This window comes from Leptopilina boulardi, unplaced genomic scaffold (assembly GCF_019393585.1).
Source record: "Leptopilina boulardi isolate dan_hultmark-lab unplaced genomic scaffold, ZJU_Lbou_2.1 LbouV2_302, whole genome shotgun sequence".
NCBI lineage: Eukaryota > Metazoa > Arthropoda > Insecta > Hymenoptera > Figitidae > Leptopilina > Leptopilina boulardi.
This window is the reverse complement of record NW_026137866.1, coordinates 1,555,201-1,577,762: the sequence shown is the minus strand read 5'-3', so window position 1 is coordinate 1,577,762 and position 22,562 is coordinate 1,555,201. Positions and strand designations below refer to the sequence as shown.

The following is a 22,562-nucleotide window of genomic DNA, read 5'->3' as shown; positions in this document are numbered from 1 at the left end:
TGAAAATTGTATTATTTCATTTATTAAGCATATAAATTAAAGGTGGTATAATTTTAAACAATTACTTCTACCTTATTTTTATCATCCAATTGTTATAATATTCACAATTTTTTTTAAATGAATTATGTTATCACAAAAGAGAACTTATTTAACAATTTTTTTTTTTTAATAAACTTAAATCAACTTCAAAATTGATTTTTTTCAAAATAAAAATTAAGACTGCATATAAAAAATAACGACACTGACAGTAAAGCTTATTGTTAACTGACTAACCCAATAAATATTTTTGTTCTTTTAAATAAGTACCAAAAGCAATTAGTACTCTTTCATTATATTCACAAAACTTACGTCTATAGTTGCATTGTTTTCGATAATAAAAAACAATAACAATTTCTTTATTAATATTGCTTTTTAATTCATAATATATCTCTCAAGGATAAAAATGATGAGATACTTGATACTATTATTCTAATAATATGTACAATAAAATTTTTCGTAAATACTTTAGAAGAGAAAATTTTCAAAATTTGAATAACAAAATGATTTTGATAAATAATTTTTATATTTAATTATTATTAATCATTTTTAAAAATGACTTAATATTATAAAGATATGAATGATGTAATTAGATTTAGCGAAAAATTTAAATCACAACATTCTTTCTATATATATGTATAAGATCAGTCCATAGAGTAAATCATTGTAAAATAATATTTATCAATGATTTACTTTTTTTTAATTTTTCTTATACACTTTGGATATATTGTATCTTGGAGTGATCTCATTTAAAAAAAAATTCACAATATTAATTGTGTAAAAATTAATTCGATTTTAAATGAGAACATTAATCCAAAAATACACTAAATTTATAATCACAGTGGCGTAGAAAATATAAAAAAAAAAAAAAATTCTACAGAAACTCACTAATTTTCTGTATTAAAAAACAGGAATCTGACTACGATGAACATCGACGAGATCATCGTCTAGAGTCAATAAGACCATAAACGAGAAAAACATGGCTAAAGCCGATAAAAAATGCCAAACATCGTGTCCATCGAAAAAATTAAAAAGAATACAAGGTCTATTATATATTCGCGACTGCGCTGGTGTGAGTGCCCAAGATATTGTTTTGTTTATGAAATAATAAAGAGCAGCTGACCAAGTTATAAAAGAGAGGATAATATAAATTAATGGTTGAATGAGAATCCTTTCTTTATAACACAACTGAAAAAAAGAAAAAAAAAATTATTAAATAAGTACAAATTAAAAAATTATATTTAAAATTAAAATATACATACCTTCATGGCAATATAGAAAAATGTATATAAAATAAGATTCGACATTAGGACTGCAAGTAAATAAGTAGCAAAATCCTTCTCATGATGCATATTACCAAAAATTGCTAAACCAATATTAGCCAAATTTGCCATTATAAGAATTAACAGCCGAGCAGGATAAACCGGTTTCACTAAATATCTCACACCTGCTCGAGCATCATGTTTCATTGTCTAAAAGAAAAAAGATATTAAATATTGAAATTATTTAAAAATAATTTGTAAAAAATTATTTTTTAAAGGGAAATTATAAAATTACCATTAAAACTCTACGAAAAACTCCTCCATCGAGTTTCCATCTTCCCATATAATAAACTTGAGCAGTGAGAATCAAACAAACCATTAAATGAATAATTGTAAAAATAATCCAAAATATTAGTGAACCATCGAGAACACCAACAAGTCCCAATAATATTGTTAGTGCCAATACACCAAAAGTTATCGGCGCTCTTGCATTTATATCAGGATGTCGATTATGATAAATTTTTACCATACAAAGAACTGATATTATATACATAAAACTAGTATCTAAAAAAAAAATTATATTAAATTATTATCAATTTTTCATAATAAAATAATTTCTTGATAATTCAACTTACCAAATTGAAAATTACTATGATTAGGACAAACATGATAACTTCCAGAAAGTACACCTTCCATCATTAATGCAATTCCCATTGCATAAAATAATCCATAATGTTGTGGAATTCCATAACTTTTACATTTTGTCTCATCCTCATTGCCCTTTGATCTCCAGTATGTTAAAAAAATAAATAAAAGTCCAAGTAGAACATAACCAAAATTCGAATAAACATGATTGAAATCCGAAAGAAAACCCAATGGATGTGAACAAAGAAAATTATAATAACAAAGATCTTGATTTCCCGTTACATGTAGCACATGTTGATCGGTTATTACCAATTGAATAACTGGTAATGTGTAAAAAGTTGCAATTGTTATAAGATAATATATATAAAGACGTGATTTATGTCTTAGAATTTTTGGTTCTTTTCGTGCTAAATCACAAACGGAAAGAACAAGTTTCGTTCGTACTACTTCCTTATCGGAGAGAGCATCTTCCATTAAATCAATATCATCTTCATCGAGCGATGAATCCTCTTGAACGCTCCATTGATTAGGATCTATCTAAAATTATTTAAATTCAATATTAGATAATAATACAAATTTTTTTGTATTCTTTTTTAAAAAAATTAATTATTTCAAAAAAAAAAAAATGTATACCTCGTCTACAGCGGAAGGACTTGGAAGATAAAGATTAGGTAAATCTTCATGTTGATCATTTAGCGATTGTTCATCTTGTATGGCTCGACCTTCTCTAATTTTATAAAAAATTGACCCTAAAAAATAAATTAAAAAAAAGCCAGCACCAATACCAGCGACTATAAAAGACGCAACATAGTAATCCCATTTTGATACACTAGGCGTTATTGTCAAGTTAATAATTTTTTTCCTCGGTGTAATTATACCTTGAACGCCAGTACAATCCTGATCATCACCTTTCACTACTAATACTATAAAAAAACCAAGTGGATAGTCTTCATTCTAAAAAATAAAAAAGAAATTTGAAATTCAATAATAAATTTTTTGTTTCGATTTAAAAATAATTTTTTCCATATACATACGGGAACAGTAATTCCACCTTGTTTACTGACAGTCTGCCAGAATCCGGAAAATTGAATATTTCTCTCCAAATCAAATACTGGACACTAAAAAAAAAAGAAAATCATTTTAAAACGTAATTTACATTACAAAAATTTATATTTACCATACCGATGTATTTTGAATTGAAAAAGTCATGCAAATCTCGCTTTCCGATGTTATATGAACAATGACAGACTTATTTTTTCTTTCTTCATCAGGATAATAAAAATAATAAATTGGTTCTGACGGTGAAACTGTTATATTATTTCTTTGCTCTTTGTCTCTGGAAAGAAAAAGAAATTTAGTAAAAATTTATAAAGAAAATGAAAATTATAGATAATACATACTTAATTCGAAAATCTGTCACAGAAACTAATGTCAATGAAAATGTTATATTTTCCGGACTTGAAGTCGAAAGACTAACGGTAACAAATTCTTCTTCACTTGTTGAATTTGTTTTTAAAGAACATAAAGTACGACTAGTTGTTTTATAATCTAAAAGAGGAATTTGCCATGACAAAATTCCACTTTTTTGTTTAACAACTACAATTAATGGAAAATCAGTCGTTGCATTACTTTCAACTGTAATGCGAGCTCCTTCCAATGTGTCATTCTAAAATATAATAACAAAAAAATTATTATTTATTATCACAGTAATTAAAAAAAAAATACTCACATTTGATTTGTAAACAAATATATATTCAATAGTTGAATTCAAAGATTCTTTATATGTATGATTATAAGTTGCTGTTTCATCAATAATTGGTGGTAACATAGGTCCAGTTACTAGTAATGAATTACTAGCTAAAACCAACACTAATTGAATTATCGCGAATAACAATATATTTTTCATTTCTCCGTTTTTTTGTTCCTTTCATTGGTTTATTTGAAAATTATTTAATCAATAAATTGAAGAAATTTATTGTAGAAAATTTATTTATCAATTTATCTGGAAGACATTTTTTAATACCTAAAAAAAAAAAATTTATTATAAAATTTCGCAATATAATAACAAAAAAAAAGGGGGATTCCTTTATATATGAGTCATAAAGATAACTAAATTAAAATAAGAACTTGATGTAAATTTATAAAAATAAATAATGAAAATTAATCTATTTAATTATAAATGGGAAAATAAATTATTTTTAATCTACTTTTTTTTACCATTAAATATATACACAAATACAATAAAAGAGAGGTTAGAAATAGAAATAAATAAATATACGCAATAATAACATTAATAATATGAATGAAAAGTAAATTACTCACAATAAAGTTCTAATTAAAAGAATCAAATAATCAGGTAAATAAATTTATCATTCTTTTTAATTTTCAAAATATTTCCTACACAAAATACGAGAACAACAAAGGATAGTGTTGTCAAAATGATTTTTTAGTTACAAATATCGACACTGGCGCTGTTCTAATTTTCTTGAATTTAAATTTCTCTTTTTCAAAATATATTAATTATTTAATATGTTAATTGGATAATTATGAATAATAACGAGAAAAAATAAATTTTTGTTGAAAATTTTATTTTTAAAGATTATTGTGATAAACGTTGTTAAATTTATATATATTTTTCTTTAATATTGAAAATTAAGTTAAACATTCATTCAGTGAGGCGTTTGACAAATTTTATATGATTGAAAACTGTACTGCATTTCATTCATACTGAGAAAAAAAATGGACGTATGTCGCGTAAATTGAAATAAACAAAACACAAAATTTTCAATAAACGATGAAAAGAATTTTTTTTTTTTTCTTTTTATAGTGTAAGTATTTCGTTGGCCCGGGTTTCCAAAAGATTTTCCATGGTGTTCACGTCTTTACACCAGCCATCGAGTCGTTGTACCATTCCTGTAATTTGAGTTCGATCCAAAACACGTGGTTGTACCCAAGTCATATTCACTGTCCCAGCGACTTGATCAATTGCACCTCGAACTAATCCCTGAGCCAGTGCTTTCATAACTAAAAGTTCGACTTCACCGATTGGTAAACGAGTTTCTTGTGATATTTCAGTAAATGTTAGTTGTCTAAAAAAAAGATAAATTTAGAAATGACGATAAACTTAAAAGATGGAATAATTCAATTAAATAATTTTTAATACCGATTATTGGCTTGTCGTTTAAAAGTCATTTCCATGAGACACAGGAGGGAAATTTTTTGTCTCAATTTTAATTCCTGAGCTGCAAGATCGGCAACTTTACTCCATTGTGGTTTTAATTTTTCTAAAGCAGCAATATCGCCGGCATTAAATGCTTGTAATAAATCAACAAGCCATGAATTAACTGTATCTTTTAATGATTCCAAAATAGGATGTGCCAATAATTCACCAAGATTATAGACACCTTCTCCTAAAAGTGCAGCGAGACCTAAGAAAAATGCATGTTGCTCCTGTTCGGCTTTGCTTAATGTATTCAATTCAATGCAACCTAAATATCTGCATTTAAAATTGAAAATTATAAATTATTCACATAGAAAATAAAGAGAATTTTATTATTAAAAAAATAAACTTTAAATACCTTAAGGCGGTACGATAATATTCAGCATGTTTTCCCTGTAGTCGATAAAGACGGCTAGCTAAAAGATAAAATCTCCCATGAACTGAAGTTATTCCATCGGCATTATCGAGCATTGCTTCAACATCTTCAATAATTTTTTTTGCCCTATCTTGATCATTAAGAATATCGAGTAAAATTTGTCCCGCAAGTACTTTACACAATGACAATGCTTCATTATTATTTTTTACTTTAACCTCAGTTTTTTCCAAAAATGTTATTGCTTCTTGTTTATCTGGGAATTGTGCTATTACATGAACTAAAATCTCAACTAATGAAAGTGGATTGATTCTGAAAAAGAAATTTTTTATAATGAGCAAGTCATGATAGATAGGATTCGAAATATAGGTTATGGTGCAATAATTTACATAATTAAAAGAAAAACAACTTACTTATTTTCAAATGTTGATAAGAAATTATTATAAAGTTGCACCAAATTATCTTCTTTCTGTAAAGCTGGATGCTTGACAAAAGTCTCTAATTTAAGCGTCAGCTGATGCCAAAGTCTGCAAGTCACCGGACCATTTGTGATATTATTATCAATTATTTTCTAAGTAATAAAAAATGAAATTCATTATTTTTTTTGATAATTTACCTTTTGTTGTAAAGTTCTTCCAATTGTGCCCATTCTCCAGCGAGTTCTTTATCCGAAACATTTTGTTTTTGACTTAAAAACGTGCCAACGTCTTTTGGTGATACTGTTACCGCCATGTTTTTAACAACTATAAATTTTCACAGCGCTAACTAGTTTTTAAAAATAGAACTGTTATGGAGAAACTGACTTATCCATTCATGTCGGTAAAGAATGAGAGTGCCGGTTCGGCCAGTCGACCTCATTTGTTTGCTTTAAAAAAAAAAAAATATCTTACTAAATTTCGTTTATTTATGCACAAAAATCCTAAATTGATCGTTATTATAGAATAATATCAAATAAAAATACGATAATTTTTTTAATTAGAAAAGAAATGGGCACCGTTCAAGCCAAGGTAAATATTGATGCAATCCACATTGTATAACCTCTCTAAAATTATTTTATGGTTTTCTTTTTAAAGTTAACGTAATTTCTAATAATACCTTATTCACTTAAATCTTAAAATATCAGTATTTTTCGCTAACTTTAATTATTTATTCTTCTATTAATAATAGTTAATAAATTTAACATATGATTGAATAAATTTCCACTTTGCATATAATTAAAAAAATTTTATATATTTTTCAGGAACCTAAAGCAGATATATTGGATTCGGATATAAAAAGCAAAAATCCAAATTTAGGTTACGAAGACGTATGTTTTTTTGATCTAAATTCTAAATCATTTAAATTCTTCTTTTTAATTGACATTTTTTTCTTCTAGATGTATTATAAAAAATCTCAACAGCCTACGAAAGCTAAAGAAGTTGCAAATTTATCAGATGTTAAGGTAAATAATTTAACTTTTTATTTATTTAATTTTAATTATATAAAGCTAATGTTAAATAATATGTATAGGTTCGTGTTGATAAAGTACACGTGGATGGACTAGTGCGTACTAAAGATGATATAGTAAAATTACAAGTAAAAGATCTTTTTAAAGCTAAAAATTTCGATGATGTACTTCAACATACATATAATGTTCGAAGGAGGCTAGAATCTTTAGGATGTTTTAAAAATATCGACACTCTTATTGACACAAGTCGAGGACCAGATGCCACACCAGATGGAATAGAAGTAAATTTTTGTTATTTAAAAAAAAATTTTTTTTAATTAAAATTATTCTAAGAGGAAATAATTAACAAAAATTTATTTAGGTTACATTCACTGTCAATGAACTTAGAAGACTCAGAGGTTCAGTGAATACATCAGTTGGAACTAATGAGGGTTCAGTGACAATTACCACCGAGACACCAAATATGTTTGGAAGAGGCGAACGTATTAATGCTCAATATTCATATGGAACAAAATCAAATCAAATTAATATTTCGGCAATTAAACCATTTTTTGATAGTAGACATCAAAAAGTGTAAGAATTTTATTTCTTTATACATGAGATATTTTATAAATTTTTTAATGAAATTATTTTTAATTTTCCTTTTAGTTTGACGACAAGTGTATTTAGAACATCAAGTGATTTTCCATGGTCTGGATATAAATTAAGTAATATGGGATTTTTAATAAATCTCGCATTAACACAGGGTAAACGTGACAATATTACACATAATTTTCAATATGAAGCGGATGTTAGAAATGTTACTGCATCAAAGCAAGCGGCATTTCAAGTACGTGAACAATGTGGTCCAACATTAAAATCATCAGTGAGGCATATTTTTTCAATTGATAAACGTGATGCCAGTTTATTTCCCACTAAAGGTTCACTTATTGAATTGACAACAGAATTTGCTGGCCTCGGTGGTAATATTGGATTTGTGAAAAATGAATTAAATCTACAAACCAATTGGACACTCTTCGATTATTTTGTAAGTTGAAAGAAAAAGTAAGTTTTTACTATTTGGAATATTAATAACTCTAAAACAATTTACAGACATTCCAATTGGGCGTTCAATCTGGATTTTTGCGAGGTATTAGCAATGATCTTCAAATAAATATAGTAGATCAATTTTTCCTTGGTGGACCATTAAGTCTTCGTGGTTTTGAAATGAGAGGTTGTGGACCACAAAAAAATGGTAATGCTGTGGGTGGCGATATTTTTTGGGCATCAGCATTACATTTATATACGCCACTTCCATTTCGACCAAGTTTTGCTGAATTTGTGAAACTTCATGGTTTTATTAATGGTGGTAATTTGAATACCCTAGCACTTATTAAAACTGGTAAGTTCAATCACTTTACTTTATTTTTTTAAAAAATAATTTTAATTTTATAAAAATTTCTATTTTCCCTACAGGTAGCGACTATGATGAGTACCTGAAAATTTTTACAGACAATGTTCGCTGTTCAATGGGTTGTGGTATCGCAATGATTTTAGGGAATATCGCGAGGATAGAATTAAATGTAATTATGCCACTTTTATTTTCAAGGAGCGATATTTTGACACAATTTCAATTTGGAATAGGCGTCAAGTACTTATAAAGATAAAAATAGTATTTGTTCTTTTTTTTTTTGCATAGTCCCTTAATTATTGTCCTTTTCTACTAGTTTTCATTTCCTCCCCCCCTTTATAAAGTCTAGTCTTGTACGAAGATTTTTATCATTTTTAAAATGAAACATTTCAATTTTGTACAATGTATCAAAAACGAAATGCCCATTGTAGAGTATTTTTAGAATAAAAAAAAAAGTCAATACTTATTTTGCATACTTCAAGTTTAAATTATAAAAAAAAGTACCCTTGGGTAATTCTTTAATTATTTCATATAAAATTATAGTGTGTATAATATATATAAAAAAAAATTTATCATGTATTCCTATAGGAAATAAATGCGCTTTTAATGAAGTTTATTAAAACTTCAAAGAGCGCATTTATTGAAAATTGTATGAAACTGTTATGCATAATGTCGAATATTAGAAAAAACAAAGTTTTTAAAGTATTCTAATTTGTACATACGTTATTTCTGTGCAGAGATTAAAGTTGACTTCGTTATTTTAAAAAGGAATTTAATTCACTTAGATCCTTTCATTATTTTATAAAATATTTCAATCTATTTTTATTTGAAAAAAAGGAAATGTTATTATTATTTTGAATTTCAAATTATTTATATAAAGATTATTTTAATATTATTTTAAAATTATGTGGGAAATAAATGAATTTTGAATTTAATAAATAAAGAGGGCACTGCGATCGCAATTTAAAAAGCTAACCTTGATTTTTGGAGTATAGCAGTAAGTTTCTAACCGTTGTGTGTCTGAACATGTATTTACAACGTTTACAACTGATTTATTAGTTATATTTGCATTATTTATTAATAAAGTTACTTTCAAAGACTGTGCGATTATTTGTAAATAACATATATTTGATATGCGTAAATAGTATATTGTTTATAATCGTTTTCGGTATGAATATTTTATACGATTTTCAACATTTAGCAAAGATTTGAAAATAGTTCTTCATCTTTAATTAATAAAAATAAATATGAGCGATCTAATTGATCTAAATAGTCCCGATACTGATAAAGTGTTAAGAAGAAAACTCGCTTCTCCATTAATTCCACCTCCTGCACGAACTGAAAAAGATGATCTCACCTCAAACACAAACGGCTTACCAAACTTAATGTCAGGTAAAATTTGTTATTTAAATTTTTTTAAAAAAATATTTGAATAATCAAATTAATTTGTTATTAATTAAATTATCATAATTTTTGTATTGAAAATTTGATAAATTAAAATTTAATTTTCTTACATTTTCTAGATGAGAAGCGTGATAGTTTTGATAATAATCCATTTGACAAAGTTTTTGAAGAAACAACAGAGTATGTTCGCAAAAAAGAAGATCCATTTGAATTGGTTTTGGAAAATGTTAATGATAGTAAAAAATCGAAATGCAATTCTATTGAATTCAAGGATGATTTTATACCAAAACACAAAAAACATACTAATGTTTTAAAATTAAACAAAACTTTGGATGATTCAGTATTAGATAATGATTTCAATATTTATAATTCTGTTATTGATAATAGTATAAGGGAAAAATTTAATTCTAGTGACTTATTAAAAGTGAGAAACAATGATATGGAAAATGTACCTGAAATTTTTATACAACCAACTAGCCCTTTAAATTCATCAACATTGAATTATTCAGCAATGAATGATTCACTAATTGAGTCAAGTGTTAATTTTAAAGAAACTGAAATTCGATCACTTGTTGCTAAAAGAGTTTCTCTTTGTATTCAAAAAGGTATTATGGAAGCAGAAGGCACTTTAGGCAATAATAAACAATTATCATTATTAAAAGCAAAACGCTGTCATTCACAAGGTGATAAACTTTCACCAAAAAATTTCAATTATAAACAAAGAACATTATCAGTAACGAATGGTAAAAGAAAACCAAATAGAAGTGAAAGAAGTACAATATCAAGCGTTGGTTCTATGGAATATGATGATGAAATGAATAAAGCTTTTCTACAAGAACAATCAAATATTGATAATTCTGTTTTTTCTGATTTATCCAATATTTCCGAAATAACACGTTTAAATTCCATTTCATCGACTTATAATTCTTCTCTTTCATTTCTATCAAATGGAACAATGAATCAAGCTTTTATGAAAAGTGGTTCAATTTCATCTACTTCGCAAATTTTACCAAATATCATTCAATCACCAGTGAATGTTTCAAAAAATGTATACAGCGATATCTCGGATTTACGAAATAAATTTGAAGCATTGAAAATGAAATTATCTCATAGTTCTAGTGAATTTGAAGATACAGAAATATCAAAAAATAAGGAATCCAATTCCAATGATCAGTGTATAGAAAAAATCTCTATCAATGAGAATAAATTTGAAATTAATCAAAGAGAAGAAAAATTAATTGACGTTGAAGTTTTTATTCCCTCGAACGATTCTAAATCTTCCAAAAGTAAAGACTCAATATCAGATAGTTCTTCCGATTCTGTATTTACAGTAAGAATTAAATTTACCTTTTTTATAATTAAATTTCTTGTGAAGAAATAATTAATTTCCTTTTTTTCTTACAGAGAAGTATTATGGATAAATCAATTTTAAGCGAAGCTAGAAAAATTGCCAAAACTTTTGAGGAAATGGCAGAGGACAAGTCAAATTGTAAGTGTTTATTTTTATATTTATAATTTACTTTTTTATAAATAAAAAATTTATAATTATTTTTCTTTTCATAGCAAGTGGATTTGATCTTCTATCTAGTAATACAGAATTTAATTTTGATAACTTACCCGATTCTGATGATGAAGTTGAAGTTAATCTCATTGATTTACCCGTATCACCATTAAAATCAGCAGATGTGCCTGAGAATTCTCTAGAAACAAAAAACGAAAATCAACAAATTAATAAAACTGATAATGAAATTAATAAAATAAAAGAAATAGAAATGGAATTTACACAACCTGTGGATCCAGATAAAAAAATTGTCGTCACATCTCTATTATTAGAACTCGAGAAATTAATTAAAACCGAAAAGAATCCAGATGCAGAAAAATTATTGAATGATCTTGAAAAAGTTTTAGGTGTCAAATGGGAAAATAATACAGATTTATTAAATGTTTATTTACAAAATGCAAAGGATAATGTACAGATCGATAAAAATGATAATGTTAATAATGAAGAAACGGAGAATATTAATTTAGAAACAAAACTCGAGGAAATTAAAGATATTGAACCAGAAGAAAATAAATCCATTGGATTAAATGTAAAGGATAATCTTATGAGAAAATCTTCCTTTGTAATCAAGAAAGGCAAAAGTGAATTTATTAAATCGTTTTCAAAACGTGATTCACCTTCAAAAGTGAGTTTATTTTAATTAAATTTTCTCATTGGAAAACAGTAGTTTAATAGAAATTTTTTCAGGTTAAAACGCCGATTAAAAAATTAGATCCTGGTAATTTTCCTGAAAAACAAATGATTAGGAAAACACCACAATCACCTAAAGAACAGGGACAATCACAAACCGGAGGTGTACGAAAAAGATTTTCAAGTGATAATAATGATTTCAACTCTTCATTTGGAACTTCTTCGAATCAAACTTCTTCTACCGTACAAAGTATGAAGAAGATTTCCATCAAAGGTTTGTAAATTAATAATTTTTGCATTCTTTTTCTGATTCTATTTATTAATCTAATTTAAAAATTAATATACAGAAGTTAGTGAGAAAATTGTAACAGTAACAGAAACAAAAAAGAGTACACTTTCAAATGTGACGAGTGCAATGAGAAATAAATTAAAATGCAAATCTGAATCTGTTGTTACTAAAAAAGGGCCAATGAAAGCTACAATACCTTTTGGAAATCTACAAAGAAGAGGTAAAAATTTTTTAAGTGAAAGTTTTTATTGCTTTCTTAAATACGTATAACTTTTTTTTTTTGTCTTTAAGGTTCATTTGTTAAAAAAAGTTCTTCTGAACTTGAAACTTCTATAAGAACATCACCTGAAAAATCTACTCTTCATGTCCCTACAAGTACACCTAATTCATCGTTATCATCACTTTTCAAAAAATCAAAATCCAAACCAGTTGCATCGTCCACCCCAGATAGTAAAGAACAAAAAAATACAATAATAAAACCCAAATCGCCACGTCGTAGTAAACTTTCATGTAATATTTCACCTGTTTCGCCATTTGTGAAATCGAATCTTGAAAAATTGGCCTCCAAGGAAAGTCCACAAAAGTACGTAATAATTATTTTTCAGGTAATTTATCATTTTTTTTATATTATTCATTATGCGTTCCCTTTTTTTTTAGAAACAAACTAAATACATCGTCACCAAAAAGAGCGAGTACACCAAAAGTTTTAAAACCTCCCCGAACACCATCGGCAATTCCAAAATTTTCATCACTTCCAACATTACAAAGAAGAAAATCAATGAATGATTTAAATAAATCAGCAAAATATTCCGATGCCTCACGTTATTCCAGCTCATCGAATTTACAAAAAAATTTTAATTCTGCAAATAAATCAACAAGTTCACTACCTAAAAGTCCTTTAAGAACAAGCAACAAGATGGATTTAAAATGTAAACGTTTTAACTTAGTAAGTTTATTATATTCGTGAAAAAAATCTGATTTTACTGCTTTTAAATTTTTTTTATTTTTGCTTATATAAAAAAAAAAAACTTTATTATAAATATTGATTGATAATAGATTATTATTTACAGATAACAAAATCACAGAGACGCCGTGATGAGTACATGGAAGCAGAAAAAGAAAATTTCTCATAAGATATGGTGCCTTATATTTATTTTACATTTTTATATTTACTATTTACTTTTTATAATGATAAACAATTGTTAAATTTTTTTTATATGTGAATTTCAATTGATTTCATGTTTTTATATAAATAAATAAGTATATTAATTAAAATATTTTCATTTTCTTTGAGAAAAAAAAATATATATATCGATTATTTCCAGTAAGTGGCTAACTAATATAAAATTTTAATAATTAAATGTGTAGGTTTTAATAATAAATTTCAAATATTTTTTGTAAGTTAGTAAAAAAGAATCTTGTGTTAAAATAACTTCTATCTATTAGAAAAATTAAATTTTAATTAGTAAACAATATAGGTAATTAAAAATTCATTAAAAAACTATTATAAAGCGCGCGCGCAAGCTACTGCAACATCAGCGCCCTCAAAGCGCTGCCCCGCAAAAATTTCGCAGCCGCCGCCCGGTGCTCTTCAAGCTCTTCACTTTAATTAAAATTACTTTTCAAAAAGATAACGGACTGTATCGCTTGTAAGTGCAATTGATTCTTTAATAATTTCTGTATTCAATAGTGAGTGTAATAATAAGTGCGCTTACATTTCTCGGAAAATTAAATCTTTTATTGCTCAAGGGTCGTTCGAGTGTCGCGCAACAAAACGAAGGCTCATTCGTCTCTCTCTTGTGCGGTGTTGAAAATAAAAAGAAAGAAAAAGAAAAAAGCGCGCTTTGTAGGCGTATGTCACGCGTGTTATTTTAGATAATTTATTGACGTTCTTTCGGAGTTTTTTGAAAATATTTTATGTTTGTTTTTTTTTGTTGTTTTTTTTCAAGAAAATCCAATCTCCTCTGGACACGTAAGATTATGTTTCTATATTCAATTTACAACACTGCAGGGACGTTTCGTGCTTTCCGGTGATTCAGATCTTTATATATTTGTATAGACGCAATACCGCGACGAAAAATAACCAATAAAACATATTTAAAAAAAATTTGCATCAACTAGTTATTAAAAAAGCGCAGTAATTACAGAAAATAAAATAGAAAAGTTATAGCTATTGACTACGTGTAGAAACCTCATAACAGTGTAGAAAATTAGTTTCTGATGGTGAAAGTGAGATTGTGCGTATGCACTGAGGCTTAAGGGATAGAGAATTTAAAAAAAAAAGAATAATAAAAGTGCAATTAAAATCTGCTTTTCCGATATTATCATTTACATTATAAATCTTAATTATCTTATCATTACAATTAAAACTTTTGTTACTTACATATATTATTGTTTTAAAAGTGTGGAATATTTACCTAAATTTTTCTCCTTTGGGAAGCTGTGTAAGACCCATTATAATATTTTATTTTGAAATATAGGTTAAATTTTTTATTCATCATTTTTTGGGGGGCAAAAAAATATTCTTTTGTTGTTTTTGATTAATATAAGTAAAAAAGAATATTCTTAAATTATTCTTATTTAGATTCAGTAGTTATAAATATATGCGTATTTAGATTTAATATCGATTTATATTTTCTTAAAAAATGCAGTTTTGTATATGATTCAAAATGGAGTCTAAATTTTGAATTTACCCGCCAAAATCGCGTTTAATTTAAATTTTTAGTACTTTGTTTTTAATAACTAACTGTAATATACACGTGAATTAATAGATAGAAAATTTCTTTTTAATATTTATTGATCAAAATATTTATCGAAATTATATATGTTAGAATATATATGTATATACATACATATATATATAGACAATACGTACGTGTTCATAAACTGCGGCACCCTAAAAAGATTAGTCTCTTCTAAATGTAAAATTTTTTTCTAAATTATTTTATCATACGATAGTAATTTTTTGCTAATTAAAAAAATTGGTTTTTAAAATATTTTACATAGGTGAAAAAAGAATCGAGTTCGCTCAAAGCGTAATTAGAAAGTGACACCTTAAAAAAAAACTGTACTGGTAATGCAGCAACATAGGGTGGAGACTCATATCCTACATGAGGAACAAATTTTGGAAGCAATAGATCAATTACGAAGAAGAAAAGCTCGTCCCGATGCTGATAGAATTTGTAATTATTTATTACGAAAATTCTCAGTTGATGCACGTGACACAATTGCTGACCTTCATAAATTGATAGAAGCGGAAAAAGTAATACAGGTTGATTATAAGGGAAATACAAGTTACCGTAATGCCTCTAAATGGTCACGCCTTCAACTCTATAAAAACAGACCCGAGGGTTTTGTGAAAGATAAACTTAACTCGGCAATGGTCGCTGGCGCCGTTGCTGAATTAGTAGTGGAGGAACCAGATTATCTTGATCAGGGTGTGCCTGCATTTAGATTAGTTGAACAATTATTAGATGGAATATCAAATCCAACATCACGACGTATGGTTGAAGATTTTCTCAATAAAGAAACTGCTAGTGGAAATTTAACGCGACTTGCGAATGGAAATTATTCATTGGTCGCGACAACTGACTTACGACAAGATACAATCATGGAAAATGGTAGTGGTAGTGTTAAAAATAATAAAGAACCAACAACAAGTACATCATCAATTACAAGTCCTTATGATTTTGATGAAGCAGATGATATGACAATGCCTGATTCATTGTCAAATACACCAAGATCATCGCGGCAGGCAAGTCCCAAATCTGAACAAGGTAAAAATAAAGATGATTATTATGAAATTGGAAATAATACACCAACAAAAAAAGATGAACAACAACAATTGGAGGATAGAGAAAAAAAGGAGAAAACACCATTGCCAAGTTCATCATCAACTTCAGATATTCAAGAGGAACAAAAACTTGATACTCAAAATCTTAACCTCAAAAAAATAGGAAAAGTTGAACGTAAGCAGAAATTATGTGTGCGAACAGATGACACAGCTGATATTGAAATTAAATATGATGAATATAATAAAAATATAAAGGATTATGTTGAAAAGGAAAGAAGAGATGAAAATGGTCATCTTAGCGAGGATCGCGATGAGGAGGATGCGGGTCGAAGTTCCACTAATCCTTCACCAACACCTTCTAATGCTAATGCTGGAGCTTTTCGAAGTGCACGTAGAAAGGTATGTTTATAATTTCAAACATTTTTATTGTTATTAATTTGGTAGCAAGTATGATGACCTCATTTGTTTTCTTTTATTTACTATTGTTTTATTATTATTATTATTTGAATGCCTCTAATTTTGAATTGTCGGAATTGAAAGTTGAAATCCATAATAATATTATTCTTCCCCTTAATCAGGCTTAAACTAAAATAATGGAATTTTTAATTTAAATTGAATCGAGTATTTTGACGAGAGATTGAGATCAGGTATGATAATCACGTAAATAAAATTAATTTATTTCTAAATAAAAATATAAGATTTCAACTTTCATAAGTTTTGTTTTATTTAGAATTTTGTTAAATTATCCTTTTTTTCAGTAGATTGTTATTGTTTTATTTTTTTAAAAGTTTGCATTGTATATATTATTATATACGTTTTTTTTTCTAAACTTTTGAACAAAATTAATTAAACTAAAAGAATAATTTTAAATTACGTTTGACATCCATAAAATATGTATTTTCAGCGTGCGAAGAAAGTATTCGATCCGTCAGACAATAATTTGGTTAAAAGAAAAAGAGGAAGGCAACCAACGTCACAAAATAAAACTATGACAACATCTCAAGATTCTCAAGAATCATTGAAACCTATCGCGAAAGATGGACCAAACAGGCAATGTAGTTTATGCTCTAAAGAAAAACAGGAATCTCTTATTGCTTGTCGTGATTGTACAGTAAGAGGTATGTATTTATTAACAAAAAAAAAAAAAAAAAAAGAACAAAAAATTTAAATGGTGAATTTAAACTTTTCAGTGATTATTATTTCGAATTTAAAATATTCAATATCCGACCTTTTGAAATTATGAGGCTTTCAAATTTTTAGACAATTGATTGATAATTTGTTTTAAAAATTTAATTTCTTTCAGCGCATCCGTCTTGTGTCTATACCTCCGATGTTTTGCACCACAAATCCGGTAGCAGTTGGCAATGTGAACGATGCAAAAGTTGTGTCATCTGCTGTGAAACATCCGACGCAGTAAGTTTTACTTTAATTGTTAATTATAAAAAAAAAACTTCATGTAATTATACATTCTAAGCATATGAGAAAAAATACCTTTTTTACGATATAATTAATTTTATCAATTAAAATAGCAAAATTAAACTAGAAACATAATTGTGTATTTCTAACCTCAAAATTAATTTTTTTTATTATTTCTACAGGGACCTCTGATAAGTTGTTATAATTGTGACGATGCATATCATTCATTTTGTCATTCACCGCGAATCAATAAATCAAATTCAAAATGGCATTGTAACGATTGTACGCAAAAGAATTTTAAATCAACATTAAGCCAAAGTATTGGTTTAATAACAAATCGTTCGGAATCACCAAATAATACAACAGTACTACCACCAGTTCTTAGTCCACAAGTTTCTCCAAATCGATCATCTCCTAATCACATGGAGGACGATATTTCTGGTGATGGAATCGATCCAAATATACCCGATGCTTCCGATTGGACGTCAGAGCAAGTTTATCAATATTTTGCCCGACTATTTCCAAAGGAGGCAGAAATTTTTAGACATCAGGTATGTAATATTAATAAAGATGAAAATTTTTTAAGAAACATGTTTTTTTTGACATTTAATTTTTTTTCAGGACATAGACGGACATTCTCTTTTAATGATGAAGAGATCCGATGTTCTTAATCGATTAGATTTGCTCCTGGGTCCAGCGTTAAAAATTTATAGACATGTTTTAAAACTCCAAGTTCGAAGGGACGATCCAAAACTTTACTGGCTATAAGTAGATTATCAATTTTTTAATGATATAATTAAAAAAAAATGTTTAATTATTTTCTAATAGTTTAAGTGATTTACAGTAACAAAAAGAAAAACAATATTAATGTTATATTGTTTTGTTTTAAATGATACTATAAATGTATTTAATATTTAATTTTATTTAAAAAAAATTATTTAATTATTAGTAAATTATTCTGATGCAAATAATTATAAAAAAATAGATTCTCAACGTCAAGTGTTATTATCATGTGAGTTTTTAAATATAGTTATGTATAAAGACAGTATAAATTTACAAGTGTTAAAACTGGCTGGTTTTATATAAAAAAAAAAATTATCCTGATAATAAATGATATTTATTATATATAAACCAGAGTTTTTTTTTTGGTGAGAAATAATGAAGAAAGCAATAAATTATTTAATAACATTTCTATTATTTTTTTCATCGTGTTTACAATACCAAGAGAAATATGCTCTCAGCAAATTCTATAAGATAAGGAATCAGACGCTTTGGTTTTTTTTTTTCTTTTTTTTAATGTTTTTTGAAGTCGTAAAACTTATAATATACACACGCACTGTGAGTCTAACATTATCTAATATCTAAATATCACAAGAAACGACTTTGAAAAACACACCTAATAGTAAAGACAAATACATACTTTATTTGTTTTAGATATATTTCCGAATGTGAAAAATAATTTTTGGTTCACATTTTGAATATAGCTAAATATCTATTTTTTTACTCGACAGCAAATTTGATAGATTTAAAATAAAAATGACTTTTTTAACAGTCTCATAACTTCTACCACTCAACGATAAACACGCAAATGGTAAAATTGCATTCATCAATATTTTTTAAATAAGAAAAAAGAATATTTTTCTTTATCTTATGTTTTCTCAAAACAAAAGACAAAAACTCAAGTGAAGTAAACTTTTTTAAATTTTGCCAAGATATTCACAATTTTTTTTTCTTTGAACAACATTTTTTAAATATCATTCAAGTTGTAATTTCTTGAGCACAAGTTATTAATTATTATTATTTTTTTTTTTTGTTGATTTTAACAGAAAAATTTTGCGTTCGTTGTACTATAATGACATGATCACTTCATTTGAGAAATAAATAATATAATTTTTAATTATTGGAGTTATATCGAATATTGTATTGTAAAAAAGCGAAACATTTCAAATAGATTAGATATAACATATATGATTTATATACGAGTATATAAATTAATACACGTACATATCTCCCTGTTTTTTCAAAAATTCCTTATACAAGCTCCTAATAATATTTAATATAAATTAATATTCATTAATTAATTAATATTCTTTCAAATTCTTATAAATACGTACATATATTTAGAAAAAATGTATAGTATATTTTTTTTTTTTTTTTGAGTTTAAAAACATTATATGTTCTTTTTTTCTCAAAAAAAAATTTGTAACTCAATCCTGAAGTATTTCTTATATAGGATAATAATTTATATATAGTAAATACGATAGCCAGAATTTATCATTAATTAGCAAATATAAATTACTCTCATATTTTTAGAAAAAAATATAACATTTTTGATTAAAAATGTTGAAATATTATATATACCTATAAGAAGTTTATATCAAAACAATTATTATTTTTTTTTTTTTGGTTATGACATGTTTTTTTTATGGATTTTATCATAAAAAATAAAATATACGTCAATAATTGTCACTATTATTTTCACTGTATATCAGTGCATCAAAATACACAATAAGTATTTAGTAAAAATTGCAAAAAGCACTGCCAAGTTGAAGTAAAAATTTTTTTTTATATATATTTTACTTCCTCATAGAGGTTTTTTTATTTGGGGGTGGAAAAAGTTTTATATTAATTCTCTATAATATGACAGAATTACAAAAAAAAAATTAAAGAAAAACACTTGTAGGTGTTCAACTTTGTTTTCAATGAGATCAAAAAAACATTGAAAATTCGATAATTTTTTATATTACTTCCTCTATGAGAAAGCAAGAATTTAATGTTGATGTTAAGCAAGAAAAAAGAGATAATTTGATTTTATTCAATCTGAAATTAATAAATTAGCATAAGCAATTATTAAATTTCAAAGAAAAATTTTCTTAATTATGAACTTGAGTTATAAGAATAAAAAAATTGTATTTTGACGCTGTTATAATTTTGGGTATGTCTTAATCTTAATTAATAATATTCTTTTAAGTGACTAAATTATCTTAAATATATATACTGAAATATTTTTTGTTGAAATTTGTTTTTGATTTCCAGACTTACATAAAAAAAAAATTTATTTTAAAATAATTATAAAGAAATTAAAATACCTCATTTCTATTTTTTAAACCTTTAAATCACTGTACTTAGGTGGTGGACTTTGGTATAATGGTGCCTCATCTGGAATATAGACCATCATTTTACTTGGAAGATTTTGCTTTTCAGTGTCAGTCTCTTTGATGCCAATGTCAAATTCACTTTGTTCCTTGGGAAATAAACAAAGCCAAAGAATTGAAAGTGCAGCTCCAACAATTGCAGAACCCAATAACCAACGTGGAATTCCAGTGTGACGTGATGCACATTGTAACCAATCGGAACCAGGTAATGATACAGATTGTTCATTTTCACCAGAATAATCAGATGGAATTCCATAATCTACAGTCTATTTGATTTTCAAAATATTTAAAAATTATTATTAAATATATATCTATTTATTTTAATATTCTTTATATATATATATATTTACCCCAGAATCCATTGGAACTGTTTTGACAAAAGTTTGAGGCAATTTAAATCCATCAGAATCCCACCAGCCAGGAAGTAGTTCTTTTCTTAAGCTGGGATCAGTTAAAATATCACTTTCCGGTATTTCAGGAGGCATTATTAAAGCATTGGAATCGACGCCAACATTTTCTTCAACATAAATAGCCACAGAAAAAAGGGACAATAAATCAGAGATCCGTTGTTTTGCCATGTAATTACATCCTGCTTTACATGCATTACGATCCTGGATTACTGTGTAAGCTTCTGAACATGCTAAAAATAAAAGTAATTTTTAATATTAACGTTCTTATTTATATATATAAAAAAAAATATAAAAAAATCTTACATGCTTCACAAGCCACAATTGCCGTTCCATTGAAACCATCACTTATAAATCCTTGACTGAGATCGACTAAATTAAAAAATCTACAACCCCTTTGACAACACGATTTCATGTACTTCGTAGTATCCTAGAATATTATTAATTTTTTTTCTAACTTGTAAAAATACACACACATATACATATAAATATGAAATAAAATTATAAATATCATTAAATCAAACGACTATATCTAAAAATATTATCATATTACCTTTGAAATTGTAATAGGTATTTTTTCGCAGAGGTTAAGACAAGGATCCTCACGATTCACCACGTTAAAAAACACATCAGCAAAAGTAAAGTTTATAAAAATTAGGAAAAATAATAAAAAACACTCCTTGAATTTTGTCATTGTAACAATTTACCAATAAAGCACAATTTCTTTCTCTTTTTTTTTTATCAAAACTGTGTAGTAAACTATGTGTAAGTCATACAGTGTTGTCGTCTGTCATCAGAGGAATAATCGAGAATATCGATTTAAACTGCTTTATTCTTATTGGTGGATTTAAACTCGTTGGGAAAAATGAACCAATCAAATTTTGACTACTGTAGATAATATACGTGTCGTCTGCTATGACTGACACTTCCGACTGTTTACTAATCGCATTGTATTATAAATTAAAAAAGTTAAAAGTTCACATCTTTATCATTATAATAAATATAGTGAATCATTTGTTCTTTTAAGATAAAAAATTGAATATTTATTCTTCCGAATAATCAAAAATTATCAAAGATAATTTATTTTTGTGTGAAAAGAAATAATTGGTAAATAAAGACACTGTAACAATATTCAGACAATTAGAATATAACTTACAAGATTTCAAACTCATATTTTCAAAGATAATGATAATATTCTATATATGAATTAAAGAATAACAATTATTAATAAGTTATTTATTCTTCGAAAGATCATAATTATTTTAAAAATAAGTAGAGAAAAACAATAATATTGAAGGATATAAATAATTTCTCATATTAATAATATTGTATTTTACCTTTTCAGTGGAATAACCCAAAAGCTAACTTAAAAATATACGTAAATCCATAAATAACATTTTGGCTTCGGGTATTTTAAAAATGAAGCCAAAAAATAGATTCTTTCGAATTTTACTTAAAAACGAAGCAATTTACATACAAATATTGAATGTTAAAATTCATAAACTGTTAGTTTATAAAAATACTGGATGAAAGA

General features: G+C 26.5%; 6 protein-coding genes across 7 annotated transcripts; 3 read left to right on the top strand and 3 right to left on the bottom strand.

The window, feature by feature from the left end:
• Positions 1-18: 18 nt before the first annotated feature.
• LOC127282669 (SID1 transmembrane family member 1-like) lies at positions 19-4,382 on the bottom strand. Its single transcript, XM_051307058.1, has 10 exons — positions 4,266-4,382; positions 3,673-3,966; positions 3,344-3,609; positions 3,126-3,279; positions 2,978-3,061; positions 2,577-2,897; positions 1,934-2,480; positions 1,594-1,862; positions 1,299-1,508; positions 19-1,224 (listed from the first exon to the last, which is right to left on the bottom strand). Exons 2-10 carry the CDS (start codon positions 3,847-3,849, stop codon positions 937-939), a joined length of 2,316 nt encoding a protein of 771 aa, XP_051163015.1. The 5' UTR covers positions 3,850-3,966; positions 4,266-4,382; the 3' UTR covers positions 19-936.
• Positions 4,383-4,510: 128 nt separating this feature from the next.
• Positions 4,511-6,312, bottom strand: LOC127282659 (26S proteasome non-ATPase regulatory subunit 13). The gene is made up of 5 exons (XM_051307042.1): positions 6,153-6,312; positions 5,950-6,063; positions 5,522-5,848; positions 5,107-5,439; positions 4,511-5,032 (listed from the first exon to the last, which is right to left on the bottom strand). The coding sequence occupies exons 1-5, from the start codon at positions 6,266-6,268 to the stop codon at positions 4,765-4,767; spliced, it is 1,158 nt and encodes a 385-aa protein (XP_051162999.1). The 5' UTR covers positions 6,269-6,312; the 3' UTR covers positions 4,511-4,764.
• A 36-nt stretch (positions 6,313-6,348) lies between these two features.
• LOC127282656 (sorting and assembly machinery component 50 homolog B) lies at positions 6,349-9,140 on the top strand. The gene is made up of 8 exons (XM_051307039.1): positions 6,349-6,543; positions 6,777-6,842; positions 6,912-6,977; positions 7,046-7,264; positions 7,345-7,556; positions 7,632-8,010; positions 8,076-8,364; positions 8,439-9,140. The coding sequence occupies exons 1-8, from the start codon at positions 6,523-6,525 to the stop codon at positions 8,621-8,623; spliced, it is 1,437 nt and encodes a 478-aa protein (XP_051162996.1). The 5' UTR covers positions 6,349-6,522; the 3' UTR covers positions 8,624-9,140.
• A 202-nt stretch (positions 9,141-9,342) lies between these two features.
• On the top strand, positions 9,343-13,532 carry LOC127282651 (repetitive organellar protein-like). Of its 2 annotated transcripts, none has more exons than XM_051307030.1 (9): positions 9,343-9,765; positions 9,897-11,107; positions 11,182-11,266; positions 11,341-11,963; positions 12,026-12,242; positions 12,316-12,477; positions 12,549-12,840; positions 12,915-13,186; positions 13,328-13,532. In XM_051307030.1, exons 1-9 carry the CDS (start codon positions 9,621-9,623, stop codon positions 13,351-13,353), a joined length of 3,033 nt encoding a protein of 1,010 aa, XP_051162987.1. In that variant the 5' UTR covers positions 9,343-9,620; the 3' UTR covers positions 13,354-13,532. The 2 variants fall into 2 exon arrangements, with proteins under 2 accessions (XP_051162987.1, XP_051162986.1); XM_051307029.1 differs by having other exon boundaries at positions 9,344-9,765; positions 12,915-13,203.
• Positions 13,533-13,784: 252 nt separating this feature from the next.
• LOC127282654 (uncharacterized) lies at positions 13,785-18,654 on the top strand. The gene is made up of 6 exons (XM_051307034.1): positions 13,785-13,906; positions 15,264-16,449; positions 16,955-17,168; positions 17,354-17,463; positions 17,649-18,017; positions 18,088-18,654. The coding sequence occupies exons 2-6, from the start codon at positions 15,334-15,336 to the stop codon at positions 18,232-18,234; spliced, it is 1,956 nt and encodes a 651-aa protein (XP_051162991.1). The 5' UTR covers positions 13,785-13,906; positions 15,264-15,333; the 3' UTR covers positions 18,235-18,654.
• On the bottom strand, positions 18,642-21,839 carry LOC127282664 (uncharacterized). Its single transcript, XM_051307050.1, has 4 exons — positions 21,582-21,839; positions 21,335-21,458; positions 20,972-21,261; positions 18,642-20,887 (listed from the first exon to the last, which is right to left on the bottom strand). Exons 1-4 carry the CDS (start codon positions 21,720-21,722, stop codon positions 20,570-20,572), a joined length of 873 nt encoding a protein of 290 aa, XP_051163007.1. The 5' UTR covers positions 21,723-21,839; the 3' UTR covers positions 18,642-20,569.
• Positions 21,840-22,562: the final 723 nt, after the last annotated feature.

Bases quoted from the DNA above. Each gene is read 5' to 3' on its own strand.
- LOC127282669 (XM_051307058.1), bottom strand. From the start codon at position 3,849: ATGAAAAATATATTGTTATTCGCGATAATTCAATTAGTGTTGGTTTTA. The intron at 3,062-3,125 runs GTATGGTAAATA...TTTTTTTTTTAG, and splicing joins TTTCAATTCAAAATACATCG to TGTCCAGTATTTGATTTGGA. The intron at 2,481-2,576 runs GTATACATTTTT...AAATAATTTTAG, and splicing joins GTCCTTCCGCTGTAGACGAG to ATAGATCCTAATCAATGGAG.
- LOC127282659 (XM_051307042.1), bottom strand. From the start codon at position 6,268: ATGGCGGTAACAGTATCACCAAAAGACGTTGGCACGTTTTTAAGTCAA. The intron at 6,064-6,152 runs GTAAATTATCAA...GGTGACTTGCAG, and splicing joins GAAGAACTTTACAACAAAAG to ACTTTGGCATCAGCTGACGC. The intron at 5,440-5,521 runs GTATTTAAAGTT...TTTTAAATGCAG, and splicing joins TATTATCGTACCGCCTTAAG to ATATTTAGGTTGCATTGAAT.
- LOC127282656 (XM_051307039.1), top strand. From the start codon at position 6,523: ATGGGCACCGTTCAAGCCAAG. The intron at 6,544-6,776 runs GTAAATATTGAT...TATATTTTTCAG, and splicing joins TGGGCACCGTTCAAGCCAAG to GAACCTAAAGCAGATATATT. The intron at 6,843-6,911 runs GTATGTTTTTTT...TTTTTCTTCTAG, and splicing joins CAAATTTAGGTTACGAAGAC to ATGTATTATAAAAAATCTCA.
- LOC127282651 (XM_051307029.1), top strand. From the start codon at position 9,621: ATGAGCGATCTAATTGATCTAAATAGTCCCGATACTGATAAAGTGTTA. The intron at 9,766-9,896 runs GTAAAATTTGTT...TACATTTTCTAG, and splicing joins CTTACCAAACTTAATGTCAG to ATGAGAAGCGTGATAGTTTT. The intron at 12,841-12,914 runs GTACGTAATAAT...CTTTTTTTTTAG, and splicing joins TCCAAGGAAAGTCCACAAAA to AAACAAACTAAATACATCGT.
- LOC127282654 (XM_051307034.1), top strand. From the start codon at position 15,334: ATGCAGCAACATAGGGTGGAGACTCATATCCTACATGAGGAACAAATT. The intron at 17,169-17,353 runs GTATGTATTTAT...AATTTCTTTCAG, and splicing joins TCGTGATTGTACAGTAAGAG to CGCATCCGTCTTGTGTCTAT. The intron at 18,018-18,087 runs GTATGTAATATT...ATTTTTTTTCAG, and splicing joins CAGAAATTTTTAGACATCAG to GACATAGACGGACATTCTCT.
- LOC127282664 (XM_051307050.1), bottom strand. From the start codon at position 21,722: ATGACAAAATTCAAGGAGTGTTTTTTATTATTTTTCCTAATTTTTATA. The intron at 21,262-21,334 runs GTAAGATTTTTT...TTTTATTTTTAG, and splicing joins AATTGTGGCTTGTGAAGCAT to CATGTTCAGAAGCTTACACA. The intron at 20,888-20,971 runs GTAAATATATAT...AAAATCAAATAG, and splicing joins CAGTTCCAATGGATTCTGGG to ACTGTAGATTATGGAATTCC.